The sequence below is a fragment of the Phacochoerus africanus genome, chromosome X, assembly GCF_016906955.1.
Source record: "Phacochoerus africanus isolate WHEZ1 chromosome X, ROS_Pafr_v1, whole genome shotgun sequence".
Lineage (NCBI taxonomy): Eukaryota > Metazoa > Chordata > Mammalia > Artiodactyla > Suidae > Phacochoerus > Phacochoerus africanus.
Window position 1 is genome coordinate 91,427,454 of NC_062560.1, and position 22,941 is coordinate 91,450,394.

The 22,941-nt window shown below is 49.1% G+C and overlaps 1 protein-coding gene across 1 annotated transcript; it reads right to left on the reverse strand.

The window, feature by feature from the left end:
• Positions 1–3,470: 3,470 nt before the first annotated feature.
• Positions 3,471–7,090, reverse strand: RIPPLY1 (ripply transcriptional repressor 1). The gene is made up of 4 exons (XM_047765779.1): positions 6,598–7,090; positions 5,525–5,579; positions 4,834–4,898; positions 3,471–4,288 (listed from the first exon to the last, which is right to left on the reverse strand). The coding sequence occupies exons 1-4, from the start codon at positions 6,747–6,749 to the stop codon at positions 4,024–4,026; spliced, it is 537 nt and encodes a 178-aa protein (XP_047621735.1). The 5' UTR covers positions 6,750–7,090; the 3' UTR covers positions 3,471–4,023.
• Positions 7,091–22,941: the final 15,851 nt, after the last annotated feature.

A 22,941-nucleotide genomic window follows, 5' to 3' on the forward strand; every position in this document is an offset into this window, starting at 1 on the left:
TAGTAATTCTATGCTATATAATACCCTAAAACCAAGGATATTGGGATTCCAAGGATTTTAAACCCCTACTACCTATGGTACAAGGACTGGAGCAATTTTTGAGCTATGAAATGCTGGGAGCTTAGAACCCAAAACAAGGATTTTAAACGGAACACTGAACATGTTAAAATACTAATCCCCCTTGGACTTCAAATCAGTCTTGCTTTAACCCTTGGGAGAGTGCTTTCCAAACAGTCTTCCTCACAAACTAGGGATCTCTGAAGGTGCCTCACAGAAAGAGAACAGAGAGAGTTTGCCCAGGGAGGAATTCTGTGTCTCCCATTGTGTTTCCCACCAGGCCTGCTCCATTCTTTTTTTTTTTTAATTACTCAATGAATTTTATTACATTTATAGTTGTACAACAGTCATCACAACCAAATTTATAGCCCTTTTTAAGGCCACGCTTGTGGCATATAGAGGTTCCCAGGCTATGGGTCTAATTGGAGCTCCAGCCACTGGCCTACGCCACAGCCACAGCAACGCCAGGTCCAAGCCGTGTCTGCAACCTACACCGCAGCTTATGGCAATGCTGGATCCTTAACCCGCTGAGCAAGGCCAGGGATCGAACCCGCAACCTTGTGGTTCCTGGTCGGGTTTCTTTCCGCTGCGCCATGAAAGGGACCTCCCGAGATCCATCTTTTTTGATTTGTACTTTGGGGTTCTGCACTCAATTCAGAAGAAAGGTGTTCCTGCTAAAGCACATAAAATAAGTTTTGAGGAGTTCCTGTCTTGGCTCAGTAGTTAACGAATCCGACTAGGAACCATGAGGTTGCAGGTTTGATCCCTGGCCTTGCTCAGTGGGTTGAGGATCTGGCATTGCCATGAGCTGTGGTGTAAGTTGCAGATGCGGCTCGGATCCTGCGTTGCTGTGGCTCTGGTGTAGGCAGGTGGCTATAGCTCTGATTCGACCCCTAGCCTGGGAACCTCCATAGGCCGTGGGTGTGGCCCTAGAAAAACATGAAAAGACCAAAAAAAAAAAGAAAAAGAAAAAGAAAAAGTTAAAAAAAAAGGTTAGAAAAAACTAAGTTTTGAAATCTCTCTCCTAGGAAAAAGGGACCAAAAACCTGTAACAAGTAGCCCTGGAAGCTACATTTGTCCCGTCTCTTTCTTTCTTTGTTGAATGGAGCACAAACACCACAAAGATGCTTTGACGGGTAGATGATCAAGTGGTGCCGGGGGATCCAGGTGGAGAGGGCTGACAAATCAGTCATGAGTTGAATAAGCCTGTCATTACCTGACTCTAGCCTCTTAGCTCGTTTCGGTCATGAAGTTAATAATAACAACCACTACTACAACCATGATGACTATGAATAATTTCCCTTGTGTGCTTTTACTATGTGCCAGGGCTCGTGCTAAGTACTCTACCTATATTACCTCACGGAATCCTTACAACCACCCCCGAGAGGAAGTATCCTTACATTGCCCACTTTACAGATGAGGAGAGCGGGGCTCAGAGTGGATAAGTAACTTGCCCAAGGTCACAGAGCCAGCACATGGTAAATTCCACTTTACCTCCAAGCAGAAACAGAATGGACTGAAGGAATTAATATGATCAAGGGTCAACTCTCTGGCAGCCTTCATTAAGGAACAAGGCTTAACTTTGACCAATAGATGGCACCAGCGTGTGAGTTTGGTGGCCCGCTCAAGGCCATGTCTAATTCAGGGAAGCCCCAGGGAGCTTGGAGAGCTGAATAGACTGTATTGAGGGAAGAGGGAGAGGAATATGGCCAGCATTTCGCTCCTCAATCAGATAAGGTTACCTTGTGCTTCCTACAGCTCAGCAAAGACATGGGAAGCCAGCAGGTGGGCCAGGACCGAGGGGGTGGGGAGCTGGATGAACAGAGGGGGTTCTACCAAAAACTGCTTTAAGACCTGCAAATCTTTTTCTTCCTTTTTTTTTTTTTTTTTTTTTTTGCTTTTTAGGGCTGCACCCATGGCATAGGCTAGGGTCCAATCGCAGCTACGGCTGCCTGCCAGAGCCACAGCAACGCAGGATCCGAGCCACGTCTGCACCACAGCTCAGTTGTCGGGTCCTTAACCCACGGAGCGAAGCCAGGAATCAAACCCGCAACTTCATGGTTCCTAGTTGGATTCATTTCCGCTGCGCCAAGGATGGGAACTCCTCCTTCAACATTTTCTGAGCACTTCCCTTGTGCCAGGCAGTTTGCGGTTCAGAGAAGTCACGTGGGGTTATCAAATACAACCCCATCTTCCTGCACAGGAAGAGAGGTAGTTGCAATGGTAGAGGAGGTGCTGAATGGGGGGGGGGGCCTCCAAGACTGGACCTGGGAGTGTGGGGAGATGTCTCACAGAAAGTCTGAGCTAGTCCTAGTGGATGCATGGGACTTGATCAGACCTGCAAAAGTCTAAAATGCATTTCGGACAGAGGATTAAAGCCACAGAAGTGTGAGAAAGCCTGACACATTCAAGAACAGGCAGCATGAACTTCAACTGTCAAGAGGTGAGTCTGGGAGTTCCTATCATGGCTCAGTGGAAACGAATCTGACTAGCAACGATGAGGACGCAGGTTCGATCCCTGGCATTGCTCATGGGGTTAAGGATCCGGCGTTGCCGTGAGCTGTGGTGTAGGTCTCCGACGCAGCTCGGATCCCATGTTACTGTGACTGGTGTAGACTGGCAGCCATAGCTCTGGTTTGACGCCTAGGCTGGGAGCCTCCATATGCTGAGGGTGTGGCCCTAAAAAGACAAAAAAAAAAAAAGAGAGAGAGAGATGAGTCTGAAGACACAGGTAAGGACCTGTGTCTAGGCACTTGGACAGCCTAGAATATCCAGTTGAAGACTTGGTTTGGAAATGTATGAGTAGAAAAGCTATATACTCTCATGAGGATCTGTGATTTAAAAAAATAATAATAATAAGTCCAATTGTTGATGAGACAATGAAGTGTCATGGTAGGGCTTCAAGCAGGGGATAAAACATAATCTGATCTCGGCCTGTATGGAGGATGAGTTGCAGAGGGACGTGCTGGAGGCAAGAAAATAAGTTGCAGAGTGACCGAGAGCCTGAGAGCTGCGGCAGATACAGAGGGAGTTGAGAAGGTAAAATTGATAGGACTTAGTAGCCTCCCAAGCCCCCTCCCCACATGCACCCGCTCATCTCCATAGTTCGATTGAGGCTGCACATCTCGCTTTCCCCACCCCCCAGCCCTCCTTCCAACTTTTAAGCTGCTCTCTAGGGGGCCTCTGTGTCCCCTTTCCAAGAGGTCTTTGATGGTTAATTAAACTGATTGCACAAGTTGACAAAGACGGCCTGGTCCCATGTTGGGCCCCCAGTGGTACATCCCTGTGAAGAATGATCTGTCAACTGACCTCGGGTAGACCAATGAATTGGCCTTGAGCTGGTCTCTGACCCTCTGTCCGCGGCTTGACAACATGGGCAGAGTTCACTTAAGAAATCAGTCCAGTTCCAGGAAAAAGGTAAACATCATCTAGTTTATTTTTTCTCCTGATTCATCTCGTGTCAACACAGAGACCCCCAGTAGAAGGGAGGAGGTCCCCATAGCAAGCTGACTCTCTAGATGTGCCCTTCCCTTCCTGCAAGGTCCATCAGGAAGGCACCCCAGTTGTGCCTGGATCTGCTGTTGCTCTCATATCCCTGGAGATGAAGCCAGCAGGTGGGCTTTCTCTAGGGAGACAGGACTATACAACCACCTGGAAGGCTGGGGAGTCAAAGAGCCTTGAAGAGCAACCATTCCCCGCTGCACGGGCATGCTCTGTCCTGATCTGCTCCCTGGGGACTTCAGAAAACAAGTCTTCCCTCCCCTAGAGCTCCTAGGACCCTATCACTGTCAACAAAACAGCAACCCAATGAGATGCCAGAGGCCTGGACTCGTGGGTGAGCCAGGGTGAGCCAATGACTTGAGGCCGCAGCTTTCAATCCAGACAGCTGTGCCTGGCGATCCCTGGCTAATCAGTGCCCTGGTGGCCTTACTAGGCATACTGAACCCCAATCAGACTCTGTCTGGTTCAATTGGGACAGGTCAGGGGCAGGGAGGGAGGAGGAGCTGTGGCCCTGTGTGGTGCTGACCCTGGAACCTTCCCACACCCTTCTGGCCCCTTTTCATCTGCCTCCTGTTTCTCCTCCTCTTCTGCTTCCCCCTCCTCCTCTTCCTCCTCCTCGCTGTCCGAGTCCTCATAGAGGTTGATGGTTGCCTGGACAGGGAAGTTCTGCAGTAAAATCTCCCCATCACTGTACAGGTAGTCAAAGGAGCGGGATTTAGGCCAGAAGAGCCTGTGGACAGAGAAGAAATATGGCCCCAACTTAGCAGGGTTCATATGTGCAGAGGGCTCAGTAGTGCCAAGAAGGAAGCCAGCTCCTAAATCCTTCCGCCTGCAGTAACCGGGTGAGAGGAAAAGGAAGAAAGAGAGCTTTGCGACAGAACCTTCTGGATTGTTACAACTGGGTTCCAGGCAGGAAGGTAATGTCTGGTGTGCTTAAAGCTATGGGAAGCCCCAGCCCCAAGCCTGTATCGGTCCTGACACTGATCCCACCCACCCACCCCCACCTCAGAAGGCCTTCAGCCAAGGATTCTCTAGCTCTCTGTCCTCCAACTCCTACTAAGGCTTTGTTCACTGACCCCTCCCTTGGGGCTCATTCTTAGGGGTCACTGACCATGACTCCAGGGACGCCAACCTTGGCCAAGTCCCTTAACCTCTCTGGGCTGCAGTTTCCTGGTCTGTGAAAAGGTGATCGCAGCGGTGCCTCCCTCCTCCTGCTTCACGGGGCTGTGGCTAATGGAGCCACATCAAGTTCTGAGCCAGGTGCCAGATGCTTACCTGACAGGATGATGGAACTCGGAGTCACCCTTGGTGACCTTGGCACCTGTTGCCTCACCGGCGGCCTGTCCAAAGCAAAAGCTAGCATGTGGCTCAAAGTACATGGCCAGATAACTGGCTCTTTTGTATCAGGGGTTAGGAACTTGCAGGTAAGTTGATCGGGAAGAGACCTTAGATATCTCTGGGGTCCAGCCCCCGCCCCAGCAAGGGGGTCTGTCCTGGTTGTGGTTGAAAAACAAGTGGATAAAGTCCGGGGGGGGGGGTGGTTTGCTTTCCTGCCCCCGTTCTAACACCTGTTTGGAGACAGACCTGGGGACAGAGTTCTACTGGAGCAGCAAAGATGAGGTGGGGGCAGAGCACTGGGGCTGGATGCTGGGAGACTCGAATTCTAGCACCAGCTCCACGGCAGATGCGCTCTGGAGCCTGCCCACATCTCTTCCCTGCTCTGGGAATGGGTCTCTTCATCTTCCAAATCGCCCCAGGAACCTTGACTCTGCTTTCCTCCCTAGAGCTGTTGCAGGAATCGAAATGTGGGCAAGGCTGGGGAGGTGCTTTGCCAGATCTGCAGCCCTGCAAAGAGGTCAGGGGGCTCTCTGGAAGGGAGCTGCTCAGCATGAAGGCATGTGGCCACGGGCGCATGCGACCGCGTGGAACAGGGGTTCAAACTCACCAGATCCCCAGGTTTCCTCACCTGCCTCCGGGGGTCACTTGCAGAGGACAGCCAGGGCCTCCACAGACAAGCTCCTCTAGGACAAGGAGGAGAAGTCAGTTGGTGGAGGAAGAAGAGACTGGATTGGGGATTGTGGGCCCCCTGAGATAACATAGGAGGCCTGCCAAAAACTTGGCTCAGATTCCGCCTCCTCCAGGAAGACTTTCTTAAGGACCCTGAATCCAGGACAATGTTATCTCACTGAGGATGATTGATTTACTTGTCTCAGAGCTTCTTTTTTTTTTTTTTTGTCTTTTTCTAGGGTGCGGCCCTGTCTGCAACCTACACCACAGCTCACGGCAATGCCAGATCCTTTACCCACTGAGCGAGGCCAGGGATTGAACCCGCCACCTCATGGTTCCCAGTTGGATTCATTAACCACTGAGCCGTGACGGGAACTCCCCTTAGAGCTTCTTCAGGGCAGATTTCTGTCCTGCTGTATCTGAATCCCCAACACCTACTAGCCTAAAGCCCGATACACAGCAGGTGCTTCCCTCAATGCTTGGTGAAGGTTAAATGGTTAGAGGGATGAATGAGGGTTGGGCGGAAAAAATATCTTGCCCCCTACCTCCCCCTCCAGGCAGAGAGCTCACAGTTCCACCATCTTCCTGGGCTGGGGAAAGGGGCCAAAAAAAAAAATGTCTGGGTCCACCACCTCCCCACGAGACTTTAGAAGGTAGGAAAAAAAAAAAAAAAGGCAGTGAAAATCTTGTGATGTGGTCAAGAAAGAGACCGTCCCTCCATCACAGGCTTTTTGGGACTTTGGACCATGTTCCCCGTTCTACAGCCTAGGTCATGTTCAACCCAGGTTTCATGACGGTTCAGCTTTCGGCTTTGGCAGTGCCCCCGTCCCCGAGTCCCCTCCTGCCAGCCAGAGCGACTAGTGAGGTGACAAGCCATTTGAGATATTGCAGCCTGAGATGTGGAGCCCTCTGGGGGCTGTGAGGCTTTCGCCTTTTGCCTTTGCAGAGAACAAGGCATATCTAATGTCCCTTCCTCTCCCAGGAACCACACTAAGTCTGAGTTCAAGTTGCCCAAGGCCAGGTTCCACTTACCGTTCGCTTCCATCTATTTCTTGTCCAGAGGAGAGAAGGGACAATGGGCTTCCTGGGCCAGGGAGTGCCGGGGGGCTCTGCACTAGGGCTGGAGCTGGGGCCAGGGTCAGGGCTGGGGTGGGGGCGGCTGCAGCCTGAGTGGCAGAGTCCATCCTCTGGCTGTCACAGCCAGGCAGGCTGTGGGGGCTCCTATTTCTCAGAACCTCCTGAACTCCTTTGGCCTTTTCTGCAAGACCCTTTTATAAAGCCAGCGTGGACTCATAAATTATTCAGGGACCTGCAGGGATGGAATAGCTGGGACAACGACAAAGATTTAGGAAAAAAGGCTCACGCCGGGAGAGCGGTGTTCCTGGGTGTGAAATCTCTCCCAGTTGAATAAACAGAGAGTCAGAGTGGGGCGAAGGGTTTTCTTTACCTCCAAGTCAGAAAGAAAACACAAAAGGGGCAAATCGCACACCATTTGTGCGAATTCCCCAGGCTGCAGCAAGGCCTTTGAGGGGAGGCGGGGGGGGGGGGGGGGGGGGCCCTCAGGCAGAGGAGGCTGGGGGGGGATGGGCCTTTAGCAGAGCCAGTTCCCAGCGACAAGAGACAGCTGAGCCGGCTCCTAAGGCGAGTGAGAGACTCACGTGTGATTTCAGCTCACACTCCAAATAGATTTCCCTGGTGGACCTGATATAGCGTCCTGCCCTTAAACTTATCACCCAAGGCCAGGGGGGGAAAAAGGAGGTTCTGGGGGGGGGAGCAGGCGCGGATGCCTGTCGGTGGGGATGAACCTTAAGTCTTCTTTCCACGCCTTCGCCTTTACTGGTTTGTTTGCAAAAGTGCCGGAATCCCCTGTCCAGCCTCAGCAGGAAGTGGTCCGGGAAAGGAGCGCAGGCAGCATTTTTCTAGGGTTTCCAGGTCAGATTCCAGATCTCAGAGCTCAGCTTCCAGTCCGGGAGCCAGGGTGCTGGGGGAAAGCAGAGCCCTGCCCAGCTGCGCAGCTGCCGAAGGACCATCTCTGGCCCTGGGGCCTCGGGTCCCTCATGTGTGAGAGGAGGATGTGACCCCAGTGGTCCCCAAGGGCACCATCAGCCTGGACACTCTGTGATGTGGGCTGGGTAAATGGGTACTGACCTGGGGGCAAGCCCAGCGGCTCAGCCACAGTACTTGACCTCAGCCAGTCTTCTGGGCCTTTGCCAGAAAGCTTCCAGTTACAGCTACTGGCAGGTTCCTTATGCTTTAGAGGTCCCGAAAATATGCCTCCTGACCTCAGTTGTCCAGCACAGGCGCAGATTTATTTAGCTCCTCGGATGCATCACAGGCAGGTGTGTCATCGTCAAAAATTAGAAACCCCCTCTATGTCCAATAATAGGAAACCAGTTCTATTAATTAGGGTAAGTCCTTGCAACCGAGTACTAAGCAGGCACTCGCCATCATGTTCTGGGAAGTATGTTATCAACACAAAAGTAAAAATTGAAAAAAATTCAGATGCTGAAATAATATGAATAGGACTTTCCATTGTAGCTCAGCAGGTTCAGAACCTGACTAGGATCCATGAGGATGCGGGTTCGAGCCCTGGCCTCGCTCGATGGGTGAAGGATCCGGCATTGCTGTGAGCTGTGGTGTAGGTTGCAGATGTGGCTTGGATCCCACATTGCTGTGGCTGTGGTGTAGGCCGGCGGCTCTAGCTCTGATTCAACCCCTCGCCTGGGAACTTCCATATGTTGAGGGTGCGGCCCTAAAAAGCAAAAATAAATAAATACGTACATACATAAATAAAATAGCATGAATAATTTGATTAAAGAGCTCTTTTTTTTCTCTGTTCGCCTACCCCCTCCCTCCCTCCAGCCTACTTCAAATTCCAGCCCCACTGTGTTTTTCTGTAGTAAGGAAAATTGGAAACCAGCCAAATGTCTCACTTTAGAAAGCCGGTTAAAGCAATCATTGAACAGTTATACAATTTCATATTCAAATTGGCTGGGTAAAACATTGGGAGAAAGTTAATATATTGAAAAGTGAAAAAAAAAGAAGCCTGTGCAATATAACTTAGAGTTACACAGTGTGCGGGGGCGGGATTGGGGGGAAGACTGGTTAGAAGAAAGGAATGTGTGGAGTTCCCGTCGTGGCTCAGCAGTTAATGAACCCGACTAGGATCCATGAGGATGCAGGTTCGATCCCTGGCCTCGCTCAGTGGGTTAAGGATCCGGCGTTGCCGTGAGCTGTGGTGTAAGTCACAGATACGGCAGATCTGGCATTGCTGTGGCTCTGGTGTAGGCCGGCGGCTTTAGCTCCGATTCGACCCCTAGACTGGGAACTTCCATATGCTGCAAGTGTGGCCCTAAAAAAGCAAAAAAAAAAAAAAAAAAAAAAAAGAAGAAGAAAGGAGTGTGTTAGAGTGGTCGGTTCTGGGAGTAAGATTATGGTAGGTTTTTACTTCCTTCTTCAGGCTTTTCTGAATTTTTCTACCAAGTTCCACAAGCCCTGATATTATGTGAGTAACAAACAAAGAGTCGTGACTCATTAAAAATAAAAAGAAAGAAAGGTTTATCCACAGAGGAGACAAAACTCTTCGGGAAATGACAGCCATTTTCAAATATCTGAGGATTAGCTGCAATGAGATTATACACTTGTTCTCTGTAACTTCAAAGGGCAGGGCTGAAGCCCAGGGTAGAAGCTACAGGGAGACACGTTTTGGCTCGATCAAAGGAAAACTTTGCCACAGCCCAGCCACCACCTAACCCAAAGGCCTGGCACTATACCGGCTCTCAATAAACAGAGGTTTATTATATGTGGTGAAATGAGCGGAGCCTTGGACTGGACTAAGCTCTCTGTCCCTGAATTGTGTAAGTGCAGCCTGGATCTTGGAAAGGAAAGTCGGTGGGGGGGGGGGGTAGGGGGAAAGTCGGGGGGGGATGGGGGAGGAGGGCTGCCAGGGAGCTCAAATTTCTATCCATCTCTGAGGCTTCTTGCTGAATTTACCTGCAGAAGTTGAGAGTGTGCTTGTCCTGTGTCACCGGCTCAAATGAGGGGTAAGGCTGAGAGGGAACCAGATGGAAGAGACTGGGCTGGAAGGTGGCATGTGATGGACGAAGAAGCAGACTTCTTGTCATACCCTGGGATCTTTTTGATCTCTGGTTGGCCACGAACTCAGAACATAGGCAGAAGCGTGGAGAGCAGGGGAGAAGAGGTAGATATTCCTCCAGAGCCCAGAGCTCATGCTCGGTCAACCTTGAACCTGTGTTCACTCAGCCACAGTTTTTCACGATCCAGGCTGTCCAGCCCGTTCCCTCCCGGAACAGCAGGCCTTGAGGTTCCTCTCACACCAGCTCCCAGCTTCCTCTCTGGGAGCCCAGGCCTGTCTCCGTGGATCTTTCTTCTCCCCTACCTAACTGCTCTGTCTTACTACCTCCTAAGAATTGCCTCGGCCTCATTCAGCTTGTGGGAGATGAAGCCACGGGCCCCTCAATTGGGCCTCTCCCATGGGCCTCTCCTAGCCTGAAGGATTTAAAGCCTGCCAGGGTTGCTCGGCAAAAGTGAGCACCTGGCTGTTCTCCTGTCAGCGCAGAACAGGAATGAGGTGGCAGGAAAGGTCTGGAAGAACCAAAATGAAGGACTTCCTGTCAGGGCTCTAACGGTCCTACTTCTGTTTTCCCTAACAGCCCTAGAGTGCCTCCGGGTTGTGTCAGTGACTTCCTTGCCACAGCATTCTGTGAGGGCTGGGGGCCTCCTCTGGGCCAGACACTGCTGGGCACTGCCAGGCAAGGGAATGTACTAGAAAGAGGAAGGGGCTGCAGTCACTGCCTCACGGTGCTTACGGCCTAGCGAGGAAGACAGGACCTACATAGAGGAAGACAGACTCGAACAACCTCAGCTGGGCCTCTTACCCCTCTGCCACCCTTGAGCCTGTGTCCTTGCCACCTCCCCAGCTCCAGCCTCCACATGGCCCTGGGCCACCTTCCAAACTTTCTTCAGCTCCTACCGCGCCTGCGTTCCTCCTGCCCTGCCCCCTCTCCCCTCAAGGAACAACTTCTCCTCCCACTTCCCTGAGAAAACAGAGGCTTTCAAGCGTGAATTACCTCAGTGCCCTGGCCCACCCCCACCCAACTGGCCTGCCTCTCCAACTTCCTTCCCCTTCAGCCCTCCCTTCTCAGGGGACAAGGTGCCCCTCTCGTTAGTTAAAGACTAATCTGTGCACCTGGGCCTTGGCCTCGTCCGCCCTCTTTCTCTGGGCCCTTCCTCCAGGCCCGAGGACTCTTCTCCTCAGGAAACTTAAGCTTCTTTGTATCTTGTCTTTCCCTTCTGGTTGTAAAATGCCTGTCTCTGTAAGGGCCCAGAACAAAGCCTCTCCCTCCCTGGTGGTGTTCTCCTGCTTCCCTAACTTGCTGGCTCTTTCTCTTCATCTCTTTCTCTCTCTTTTCCCTCCTTGGCCCTCAGGTGTGTTGAAAGTCGAGTCTACGCTTTTCCCCACTTTGCATTCGTACCTCAGCCTCCTGTGACTTGGCCCTGTCCCCACCCTGCTAGTGAAAGGGCGCTACCAGAGGTCACCAATGACCTCTGAATTGCCAAGTTCAATGATCTCTTTGAACTCTGGGTAGCAAAAGACACTGGTGGCCAAGCCCTCATTTCTGAAGCTCTCCTTCCTCTCTTGGCCTCCACGGTCACGCTCTCCTGGTTTTCTTCCTATTTCTGGAAGCATCCCTCGCGGTATCTTTTGTTGTCCTCTCTTCCTCTGCTCCGTCCTCGAATCTGTGGATCTCAGTTACCATCCTCAAAGGAGGCGGGTACACAGTCATGCTTTCAATGGGGAAATCATCAAAAGTAGAGCTTTTAAAAATAATCTAAATGTATTCACTTATAAAAGTTTGTCCTTGGAGTTCCCGTCGTGGCGCAGTGGTTAACGAATCCAACTAGGAACCATGAGGTTGCAGCTTCGATCCCTGCCCTTGCTCAGTGAGTGAAGGATCCGGCGTTGCCGTGAGCTGTGGTGTAGGTCGCAGACGTGGCTCGGATCCCGCGTTGCTGTGGCTGTGGTGTAGGCTGGCGGTTACAGCTCCGATTAGACCCCTAGCCTGGGAACCTCCATATGCCGTGGGAGCAGCCCTAAAAATGGCAAAAAGACCAAAAAAAAAAAAAAAAAGATTGTCCTTTTTTTGACCTTACGTCCCCTCCTTTTTTGGTGGCAAAATAGTCTCTCCTTTTTTGAAATGATGGCAATTGTGGATGCTAGCTTCTAGGTGAGTCCCATTAATGCTTATTCAATGAATGACAAATGGGGAATTATGTTTCCCATCTGAAATTCTCCTGATTGGTGTTTTCAACTCATTCCAAAAGTGAACTGATTTTGTCCCCCCCACAAACTTCTCCTATACCTGCCTCAGTAATGAGCGTCACGTTGGCCCAGTGGCTCAAGCTAAAAGCCTCAGCCACCAAGCTCCACTCATGGTGGTCTTCACAGCTTCTCACATTTGCCTCCTCTGTGCTCCCCACTATCCTGGTTGCTTCTTCAGTCATGGCCTCATCTGTCCTATCTCACCTGGATACCTGATGCAGCTTCCAGATATCGGCCCCCATCCTTGAACTGGCCTCTCCGATCCATCCTCCTCACGGCCACCGCAGTAACACAAGACTGAGGATGCGCATCCTCTGTTTAGACACTTCCAGTGATTCCCAATTGCCCAGGGGAAACAGCCAATCTCTTTTGTGTGGCCCTCGAAGCCCTTTGCTGCCTAAGCCCAGCCTGCCTCTCCAACCTCCAGTGCCCTCCGCACCCCCTCCCCTGCATCTCCCCTGTAGGGACCCCTACTCTGTTAATAGGCCATGCCTTTCACATGTCATCTTTTCAGAGTTGAGGGCTTCTGAAGCCCACCCGCAATCTCACCTTGTATAGGGCTTATCACAGAGAACACCATGGGTCACGGTGAGTGGCAGAGCTTAAAATCAATCTAGTGGGCTGCAGCCAGCATTTAACAAAATGAATGAATAGCAAACAGAAGAGGGAATCACATAAGGGTATACATGGTGCTGTGAAACTTTTGTTTTGTGCATGTATCTAGATCTAGATTGAAAGATACTCAAGGAGAAAAAACAAAACAAAAACAAACAAAAAACCAAAGGTACTCAAGGAGTTCCCTTGAGGCTCAGTGGGTTAAGGATCTGGCATTCTCACTGCAGCTGATTAGGTCACTGCTGTGGCACACAGATTCCATCCCTGGCCCAGGAACTTCCACATACCCTGGCTATGGCCAAAAAGAATAAAAAAATAAATAAAAAGTAAAAAAAAAGATACTTAAATGCATGACCTGAGTTATGCTATAAAACATTTCTTACTGTGGATCCCACTTTGCAAAACTTGATTGTACTCAAGGGACTAGATGTTATTCTGGGACTCGTTTCATAAGTTCTGCTCATGTCAGAGTCCTTGCTCTCACAGTGCATCTAGTCTCACCCGGGGAGTGTCACAGAGATCAAGAGAACAGGTGACCCCGGGAAGCCCTCATGGAAGAGGGGCGACTGACCAGGGATCGGCTCACACAGGCAGAGAGGAGGGGAAATATAATCTTGGCACAGAAGTGGATAGTAAGAGGACAGAACATTTGTTAAACATTTATGTACTAGGCACTGTTCTAAGCATTTTGCATGGATTAATTTAAGTCTCACAAACAACCCTATGAGGAAGATACTATTTCTCACCTCATTCACAGGTGAAATTAAGGTACTTGCCCAAGGTCACAGAGTGAAAAGTAACATGGCTGGGATTTGAACTTGGGTAGTTTCTGGTCTCTCTCTCTCTCTTTTTTTTTTTTTTTTTTGTCTTTTTGCCATATCTAAGGCCGCTTCTGCAGCATATGGAGGTTCCCAGGCGAGGGGTCTAATCGGAGCTGTAGCTGCCGGCCTACATCGGGCCACAGCAACGCTGGATCCGAGCCGCGTCTGCAACCTACACCACAGCTCACGGCAACGCCAGATCTTCAACCCACTGAGCAAGGCCAGAGATCGAACCCGCAACCTCATCGTTCCTAGTCGGATTCATTAACCACTGAGCCACGACGGGAACTCCTGTGCTCTCTCGTTTGAATCCATTCAGAGAATCTTTTTAAAAATGTTTATGATAGTTGATTTACGGTGTTCTGTCAATTTCTGCTATACAGCAAAGTGGCCCGGTCATATGTGTGTGTGTGTCTCTCTCTCTCTATATATAGACACATACACACACACACACATTCTTTTTCTCATATTGTCGTCCATCATGTTCTAGCACGAGATATTGTATGTAGTTCCCTGTGCTGTACAGAAGGACCTCATTGCTTATCCATTCTAAAAATAATAACTCATGGGGCATTCCCATCATGGCTCAGCGGTTAGTGAACACAACTAACATCCATGAGGATGCAGGTTCGATCCCTGGCCTCGCTCAGTGGGTTAAGGATCTGGTGTTGCGGCGAGCTGTGGTCTAGGTCACAGATGTGGCTTGGGTCCCCCGTTGCTGTGGCTCTGGCGTAGGCCGGCCACTATCGTTCCTATTGGACCCCTAGCCTGGGAACCTCCATATGCCATGGGTGCGGCCCTAAAAAGACAAAAAGACCAAAAATAAAATTAAATTGAAATAAAAATAATAACCCCTTTGGAAGGAATTTGCAATCCATCCTCCCTCTGAAAGGGAGGGGTCTACACCCCCTTGTATGAGATTCCCAGGCTGGAAGGGGGCAGCACCGAAGCTCAGGTGGTTTGAAAATAAAGTTCCATCTTCCAGGAAAGCTAAATAAATAAATAAATAAACAAACAAATAAAAATAAATGGAATAGTTTGCATCTATTAACCCCAAATTCCCACTCCCTCCCCCTCTATGCTCTTAACCACAGTACTGCACATCTGTCAGTTCTGCCCCTGGGGATCAGGGTGGGAGGGGGCGGCAGGGAACAGGGAGAGCCTAGGCCAGCAGGAAACTGGAAGAGGACCTAGGATGCCAGGTGGAAAGCCCCAGAACAGGTTTTGCTCTCCCCTGGGGAAAGGAGGTACTCCTTTTCCCTCTAGCCTCTGCCTCGTGAGCCTTGGTCCCTGGGGCCGGGGCCCAGAAGCCTAGAAAACAGAATGGGGGCCAAGGGGAGGGAAGAAGCAAGGCAGGGTCTGTGCTGAGAGGGGAGGGCAGAGGGTTTTCTTGACGCCCAACCCTCTCCCCGAAGCAAAAAATAGCAAATGGTGACTGGGACCTCTGCCCTCAAGTCCAAATGTCCCAAATGTGCCAAGTCTTGGCCCCAGCCCCTTGGGTGCCTGGGACAGCGGGGTCCCCTCTGGAGCACAGTTTGTTGCCGGGTCAGCTCTGCTCCTGCACTGGCTGCGTCCGTCTGGGTCGCCATTTGAGCCGGAGCTGTGGCCCATGTGGTGCCAGGCTCTCTCCGGACAGAGCCCCCTCGCAGCTCCCCATTTGCTCCTCATTTGGACCTGCAGGGGCCTAGAAAAACAGAGGAAGCAGGAGGGGTGAGAGGGAGGGTGCCTGGGAAGGTCCCTCCCTGCCAGGCTTCCTGGGGCCTCCGTTCTGTCTCTCTAGCCCCGCCCCTGGCTCCGCCCACCGGCCTCTCCAGCCTCTTCCCTGAGCCAGGCTCCTCCCCCAGCCTGGCCTCCGGAGGAAGATGCAGTGATGCGGAGTCCTCAGGTGTGCATTCTCCTCTCCTCTCTCTCTCTCTCTTTTAAACTTTCATGGAAGTATAATGAATTTACAAGGCTCTGATCATTTCTGCTGTACCACCAAGCAACCCAGTCAAACATACAAACATAGCCATTCTCTCAAAGATTCTTTTCCCGCACAGATTATCACAGAATATTGGGTAGCGTTCCCTGTGCTATACAGCAGGTCCCCGTTGACCAGTCATTCCATATGCCACAGTGTGCATATGCCAGTCCCAAACCCCCAGGCCACCCCTCCCTCCACCTCTCCCTTTTGGTAACCCTAAGATTTTCAAAGTCTGTGAGAGTCTAGTTCTGCAAAGAAGTTCGTTTGCATCCTTACTTTTGTTTCGTTTTGGTTTGTTTTTTTAGGGCTACATGTGTGTCGTATGAAAGTTCCCAGGATAAGGGGTCAAATCAGTTGCAGCCACCAGCCTTCACCACAGCCGTAGTAACTCAGACTCTGAGCCACATCTGCAACCTACACCATAGTTCACGGCAACACCAGATCCTTAACCCGCTGAGCGGGGCCAGGGATCGAACCTGCATCCTCATGGATACTAATTGGGTTTGCTACTGCTGAGCAAAAACGGGAACTCCCTGCACCCCCTTTATTTATTTATTTTTTAAAATTCTTGGTGCCCTCTTGATCCTGCCTAAGTAAATGCCAGATACTGGTAACTAGCGGCAGATAACTTTCTAGGAGGTGGCGCCTGACAAACTCCTAAGAATGACCCCCACCACAACACAAATAAGTAACATTTATTGAGCGTTTACACTGTGCTAAGCACGTTTTTGCTTTATTATTTCATTTACTCCTCAGGGAAATCCTATGAGGTAGGTACTGTTATTTCTCCCATTTATTTATTTATGTATTGCCTCTTTTTTTTTAGGGCTGTACCCATGGCACATGGAGGTTCCCGGGCTAGGGGTCGAATCAGAGCTGTAGCCTCCGGCCTACACCACAGCCACAGCTACGTGGGATCTGAGCTGTGTTTTCGACCTGCACCGCAGCTCATGGCAACACGGGATCCTTAACCCACTGAGAGAGGCCAGGGATCGAACCCGCGTCCTCATGGATACTATTATTCAGCCTCATTAACTGCTGAGCCAAGATAGGAACTCCTATTCCTCCCATTTAAAGGCCAGCAGGAAACTGAGGCACAGAGACGTTAAGTGACATACCCAATAGCTTGTGACTAATGGATCGGAGGTTGGAATTGAAATCTGTTTTGTGTCAGCACTCTGTGAGATTTGGGAATACCGCTGTGTGGAGGATGCGATCCATTTGGTAGTCGCCCCAGACGCCCCACTTAGAGGCCTGTGTGCGGCTGTGGAGTTAGGAAGTTGGCAGAAGGGCCCAACGTAAGTGGCTGACTGGTGCCACAACCTGAGCAAGTCTCCACCATGGCCACCACCCCAGTTGTCATCTAATGGCTAGTATTGCTGCCGGAACTTGGCATCTGCTCACTGGTGCCAAAGAGAAACGCGGAGATAGAGTTTTTGGTGAAGGAGGAAAAAAACAGTTGCATTGCTTTGCCAGGCAAAGGAGGGCCATAGCAGACTAATGCCTCAAAGACTGTGCCCCCCACCCCCAGGGGACACTAGGAGGTGGTTTTATAGTTTGGGGAGTGAAAAATAAGGCTGCAGATAAGGATCAGGGTAGAGGCAAGCTTGCATTGTTTTCAAAGCTGGTGGTCAGGGGTCTGGTGATCTTCTTTCTGGAATAAAGAATGCTTCATTGGAGTTCCCGTCTTAGTGCAGTGATTAACGAATCGGACTAGCAACCACGAGGTTGCAGGTTCGATCCCTGGCCTTGCTCAGTGGGTTAAGGATCCGGCGTTGCCGTCAGCTGTGGTGTAGGTCACAGACGTGACTCGGATCCTGCGTTGCTGTGGCTCTGGTGTAGGCCGGTGGCTGCAGCTCCCAATTGGACCCCTAGCCTAGGAACCTCCATGTGCCACGGGAGCGGCCCTAGAAAAGGCAAAAAGACAAAATAAAATAAAATAAAATAAAATAATAAAATAAAATAAAGAATGCTTCATTAACATCTTCCACTTGGGGGGGTTAGTTCTGAAGAACAACTCAAAGATATTGTTATGTATATTCCTTGAGGAGGGACCAGGCCCATGCCCCAAAGCTATGCTATTGTTTCTTGATTGCTTCTCTCTGGTCTCTGCATCCCCTCCCCTCCCTGATGAGCAACTGTCTGAACCCGCCCTTTGGAACTCAGGGAAGATCTTGGAGGCTGAAGTTAATTCCTTAAAAACAAGAAATGGGGACCACAGAAAGGCTTGTGTGCCCAGGAGCCCACAGGGCCCTGCTTGGTTTCATTATTTCTGCAGTAGACCCTAAAGTGGAAAAGCTTGGGCTTTAGAATTGGATGGGCTTGGGTGTGTATCCCAGCTGTGTGCCCTGGGGCAAATGACTTAACCTTTTTTTTTTTTTTTTTGTCTTTTTAGGGCGCATCTGCGGCATATGGAGGTTCCCAGGCCAGGGGTCGAATGGGAGCTGTAGCTGCCGGCCTACACCACAGCCACAGCAACGTGGGATCCGAGCCGTGTCTGCAACCTATACCACAGCTCAGGGCAACGCTGGATCCTTAACCTACTGAGCAAGGCCAGGGATCGAACCTGCGTCCTCATAGGTGCTGGTTAGATCCATTTCAGCTGAGCCATGATGGGAACTCCGACTTAACCTTTCAATTCCCAATTTTCCCCTGTGTGAAATAAGGTAATGATGGTGCCTGCCTCACAGGATTATAGTGAAGATGGAATGAAAAAGGGTGTAGATTGTTCAGCAGGACACATATTTAGGAGCCAAGCTATGTTGGCTGTTACCATTTTAATTATTCTCATCTGCCCCTCCATCATTACAGTTATTCAGAGCATAGGCTTTGAAAGCAGATCTGGGTTGGAATCCCTCCTCTGGAGTTTACCTTGGGTAAGTTAACCAATCGCTCAGAGCCTCAGTTTCCTGGAGATAAAAACAGTAGCACCCATCTCACAGGCTGGAGTGAGGATGAAATGAAATACTGTAGGTAAATTGGTATTCGTTCTTTTTGTTCCACATACTTTCTGTATGCTTGGTTTAGCTGCCTAAAAGAGCTTGCAGGAGTTCCCCTCATGGCTTAGCAGTTAACAAACCCAGCTAGGATCCATGAGGTTTCGGGTTCGATCCCTGGCCTTGCTCAGTGGGTTAAGGATCTGGCATTGCCGTGAGCTGTGGTGTAGGCCAACGTCTACAACTCCAATTCGACCCCTAGCCTTGGAACTCCCATATGCTACGGATACGGCCCTAACAAGCAAAAAACCCACAAAAAACCAAAAAACACAGCTTTCATGGAATAAGTCAGGCATTCATAATTTCCCCTATAACTCCAGCCTCACTTCCGATTCTAGCTCTCCCTCTTCCTCCCAGCTGGCGCTTGTCACTACATTTGCCCCCGACGTGATCATCTCTGCCCCTGCCTAGGTCTGGAATGCCTTCTCTCTCCCCTCTGATTCAAATTCTTCATCTCATTTTCAGGTCCTCATTGCACCCACACTTATCCCAGGGAACCTCCAAGACCGTGCTAATATCTGCCTACTTCCATAGGCTTATTATCTGAGCTCCCTTTTCAGACGTGAAGCCAGGTACTCTACTGAGGTGATCAGGGGAGGGGCTGTGGCCTTGCCATCTCTCCTCCCTCCCAGGCCCAGGAGTGGGTACACAGAAGGCACTCATTCCATAGGAATGAAATGCCTTTTGACATAGAGTAATTGGACAGATTCAGTCTGGCAGAGCCTTGGGGCTCTAGGGTAGGGTGCCAGCTGCACACGAGCCAGGATGGGTTTCTCTGTTAGTATTTTGACCTTGCAAGACAGAGTAACCAAGATCTCAGAATGGGGCGGGGGTGCGATTTAGAGAGTAGCTATTGACTTGGCTGGGACAGCTCAGGAGCAAGACAAGTCGGGAGTAAGAAGACCACAGCAGGAAGTTCCCTTTATGGCTCAGCAGTAACGAGCCTGACTAGCATCCACGAGGACACAGGTTTGATCCCTTGTCTCGCTCAGTGGGTTAAGGATCCAGCGTTGTCATGAGCTGTGGTGTAGGTCACAGACACGGCTTGAATCCTTTGTAGTTGTGGCTGTGGTGTAGGCCAGCAGCTGTAGCTCTGATTTGACCCCTAGCCAAGGAACTTCCTTATGCCACAAGTGTGGCCCTAAAAAGGCAAAAAAAAAAAAAAAAAAATCACAGCAGAGGTCCTTGTGGGGAAGGAATCTAGAAATTATTTTCTCTTTATTTCTGCTGCCTCCTCTGTTAAGAGACCATTTCCTTTTTTTTTTTTTTTTTTTTTTTTTTTGCTTTTTAGGGCCACACCCATGGCATATGGAAGTTCCTAGGGGCTAGGTGTTGAATCAGAGCTGTAGACGTTGGCCTACACCACAGCCACAACAATGCCTGACCCAAGCCCTGTCTGTGACCTACACTACAGCTCACAGCAACTCCAGATCCTTAACCCACTGAGTGAGGCCAGGGATTGAACCGGCAACCTCATGGTTCCTGGTCAGATTCATTTCCACTGAGCCATGACAGAACTCCCATTTCTCTTTTTCTTTTTTCTTTTTGTCTTTTGTCTTTTTAGGGCCACACCCGTGACATATGGAGGTTCCCAGGCTAGGAGTCTAGTTGGAGTCGTAGCTGCCAGCCTACACCACAGCCACAGCAACACCAGATCCAAGCCGCATCTGCGACCCACACCACAGCTCATGGCAACGCCAGATCCTTAACCCACTGAGCAGCGAGGCAAAGGGATCGAACCCACAACCTCATGGTTCCTAGTCGGATTCATTTCCACTACGCCACAATGGGAACGCCCCATTTCTGTTTTTAATTAATCAATTTATTAAAGTATAGTTGATTTACAATGTTGTACCAATTTCTGCTGTGCAGCCAAGTAACTAGTCATACATATATATACACGTTACTCCACAGACCATTTCTAAGCCTATTTAAAATTTTACCACCAGCCTCCTTTTTAACCTCTCCTGCCAGCCTCAGCCTAGACCAGCAACCCTAAATGTGTGATCCAAAACCCATGGGGACCACTAAGGGTTGATCAAGGGGTTCAAAGCTACTTTCATAATAATACTGAGACATTATTTGCCATTTTCACCACATTGACATTTGCACCAACAGAGCAAAAGCAACAGTGGATTAAATGCCAGCCGCTTAGCACGGATCAAGGCAAGGCATGAGACTATATTCATATTCTTCTTCATCATCAATGTACTCCTGGTAGAAGAAATACCAGTTTCATTTAAGAATGTCTTGATTAAACAGTCAAGATCCTTCATTTTGAATAAATCTCAACCCTTTGAGTACATGTTGTTTTTAAAAGTCTGTGTCACAAATAGAAAGGATATATAAAGCTCTTCTACAGCTCACTGAAGTATGATGGTTAGCATAGGAAAAGCACTTGTTGGATGGAATTGCAAGCTAAACTAGCCAGTTTTTCATGGAATGCTTTTTTTTTTTACTTGAAAGAACAACTGATAGAAAAGCTATGGTGATTCAGGCTTGGGTATTTGGCCAGCATTTTGTTATAAATGAATAAAGTGATCCAGTCATTTCAAGGAAAATGACTGATTATATCTGTTGTCAATGATAAACTTTAAGCTTTCAAGAAAGAAAAAGAATTCTGGAAAACCTGTATCTGCCTCTATGAGCTCAAGAGTTTCTCAATATCCTAAAGACATTTCTGATAAGATTAGTAGTGATCTTAATAAGTGTGGATTTTTATATTGTATAATCATGAAATGAGTCAACAATTGGAAGATATGTATAACTGGGCGGGCCAATATTTTCCAAATGACTAACGCAAGATGTTACAAAATCGTGCATGGATAATAGATCCATTCAAAGTGCAACTTGGGTCAATGGATTTTAATGTAACAGAGTACAAAAGGTTCATTGATATGGCTTCAGATTCCACACTGCAAATAAACATTAAGAAACTACCACTTGCGAAGTTTACATGTACTATTAAAAAGAATGTGCACAGTGTATTAGTTTTCTATTGCTGCCACAACAAAGTACCGCAAATTTAACAACTTAATATAAAGCCTATTTATTATTTCACATTTCTTTTTTTTTTTCTCCCTTTTTAGAGCCACGCCTGTGGCATATGGAAGTTCCCAGGCCGGGGGTCAAATCGGAGCCGTAGCTGCCGGCCTACACCACAGCCACAGCAACTTGGGATCTGAGCTGTGTCTACGACCTACCCCCACAGCTCACGATAATGCTGGATCCTTAACACCCTGAGAAGGGCCAGGGATCGAACCCACATCCTCATGCATGCTAGTCAGATTTGTTTCTCCTGAGCCTAGACGGGAACTCCCTTATTTCACAGTTCTGTAGATAAGAAGTCCAGGGGGTTTCACCTGAGTTCTCTGCTTAGTCAAATTGTTGGCTGGGCTGGGCTGTTACCTGGAGGCTCTAGGGGGAAAAAAAATCTGCTTTCACTCAGAATGTTAGAAAAATTTCGGTCTTTCAGGTTGTAAGTCTGAGATCCCTGTGGCCTTGCTGACTGTCATCTAACAACCATTTTCTGCCTCTTAGAGGCTGCCCACATTTCTTCTCATGTGGCCCCTTCTACGATCAAACCCTCATTGGCATGTCAAGCACTTTGCATGCTTCCAATCTCTCTGTCTTCCTTTCCTGCCACTAGCCAAAGGAAGCAATCCACTTGGAAAAGACTCACATGATTAGATTAGAATCTCTAATCTCTAACCTCTGGAGAAATTCTCTTTGCCAAATAACATAATCACGGGAGTGAGAATCATCATAAACACGCACTCTCAAAGGAGAGGAAGTGAATTTTATTTTTTGGCTTTGTCCATGGCATGAAGAAGTCCTGAGGCCAGAGATCAAAACCACACCTCCCCAGTAACCAGAGCCAAAAGTGACAATGACAGATCCTTAACCCACTGAGCCACCAGGGAACTCCGAGGGGAGGAAATTTATCCACAGGTAAGCATCATTTGGGGGGGTCATTCTTAGAATTCTGCCTAAAAAGTTATTAAATCGCCCCCTTCTCTTACTACATACCCAGCCTTTCTTCATATCTTCATATCCTTTAGCCAGAACAACATATTGCAATCAATTGAATGCAGGTACGAGAATCCAGCTGCTCTTTTATTCAGCCAGATATTGAAGAGATTTGTGGGAGTTTCCATCGTGGTGCAGTGGAAACAAATCTAATATCCATGAGGATGCGGGTTTGATCCCTGGCCTCGCTCAGTGGGTCAGGGATCTGGGGTTGCCGTGAGCTGTGATGCAGGTCGAAGGTGAGGCTCGGACCCTGCGTTGCTGTGACTGTGGCGTAGGCTGGCAACTGCAGCTCCGATTCAACCCCTAGGCTGGGAACTTCCATATGCCACTTTGCAGGTGTGGCCCTAAAAAGCAAAATAAACAAATATATAAAAAATAAAGAGATTTGCAAAAATGTAGTACAATGCCAGTTTTTCTTGCTAATTTTTTGGTTCCGGAAAATAGTAATTTTTCATAAATATAGCTTATTTTAACATGCAATGGGTTTATTGTTATGATTTTAAATTAAAAGTAGTTTTAAAATTTATCCATTTTAATTTCTAATATGTTAAATACTGATAGATATAACCCAGAAAGATGAAAGCCCTTTGGGGGCCTTTAATAATT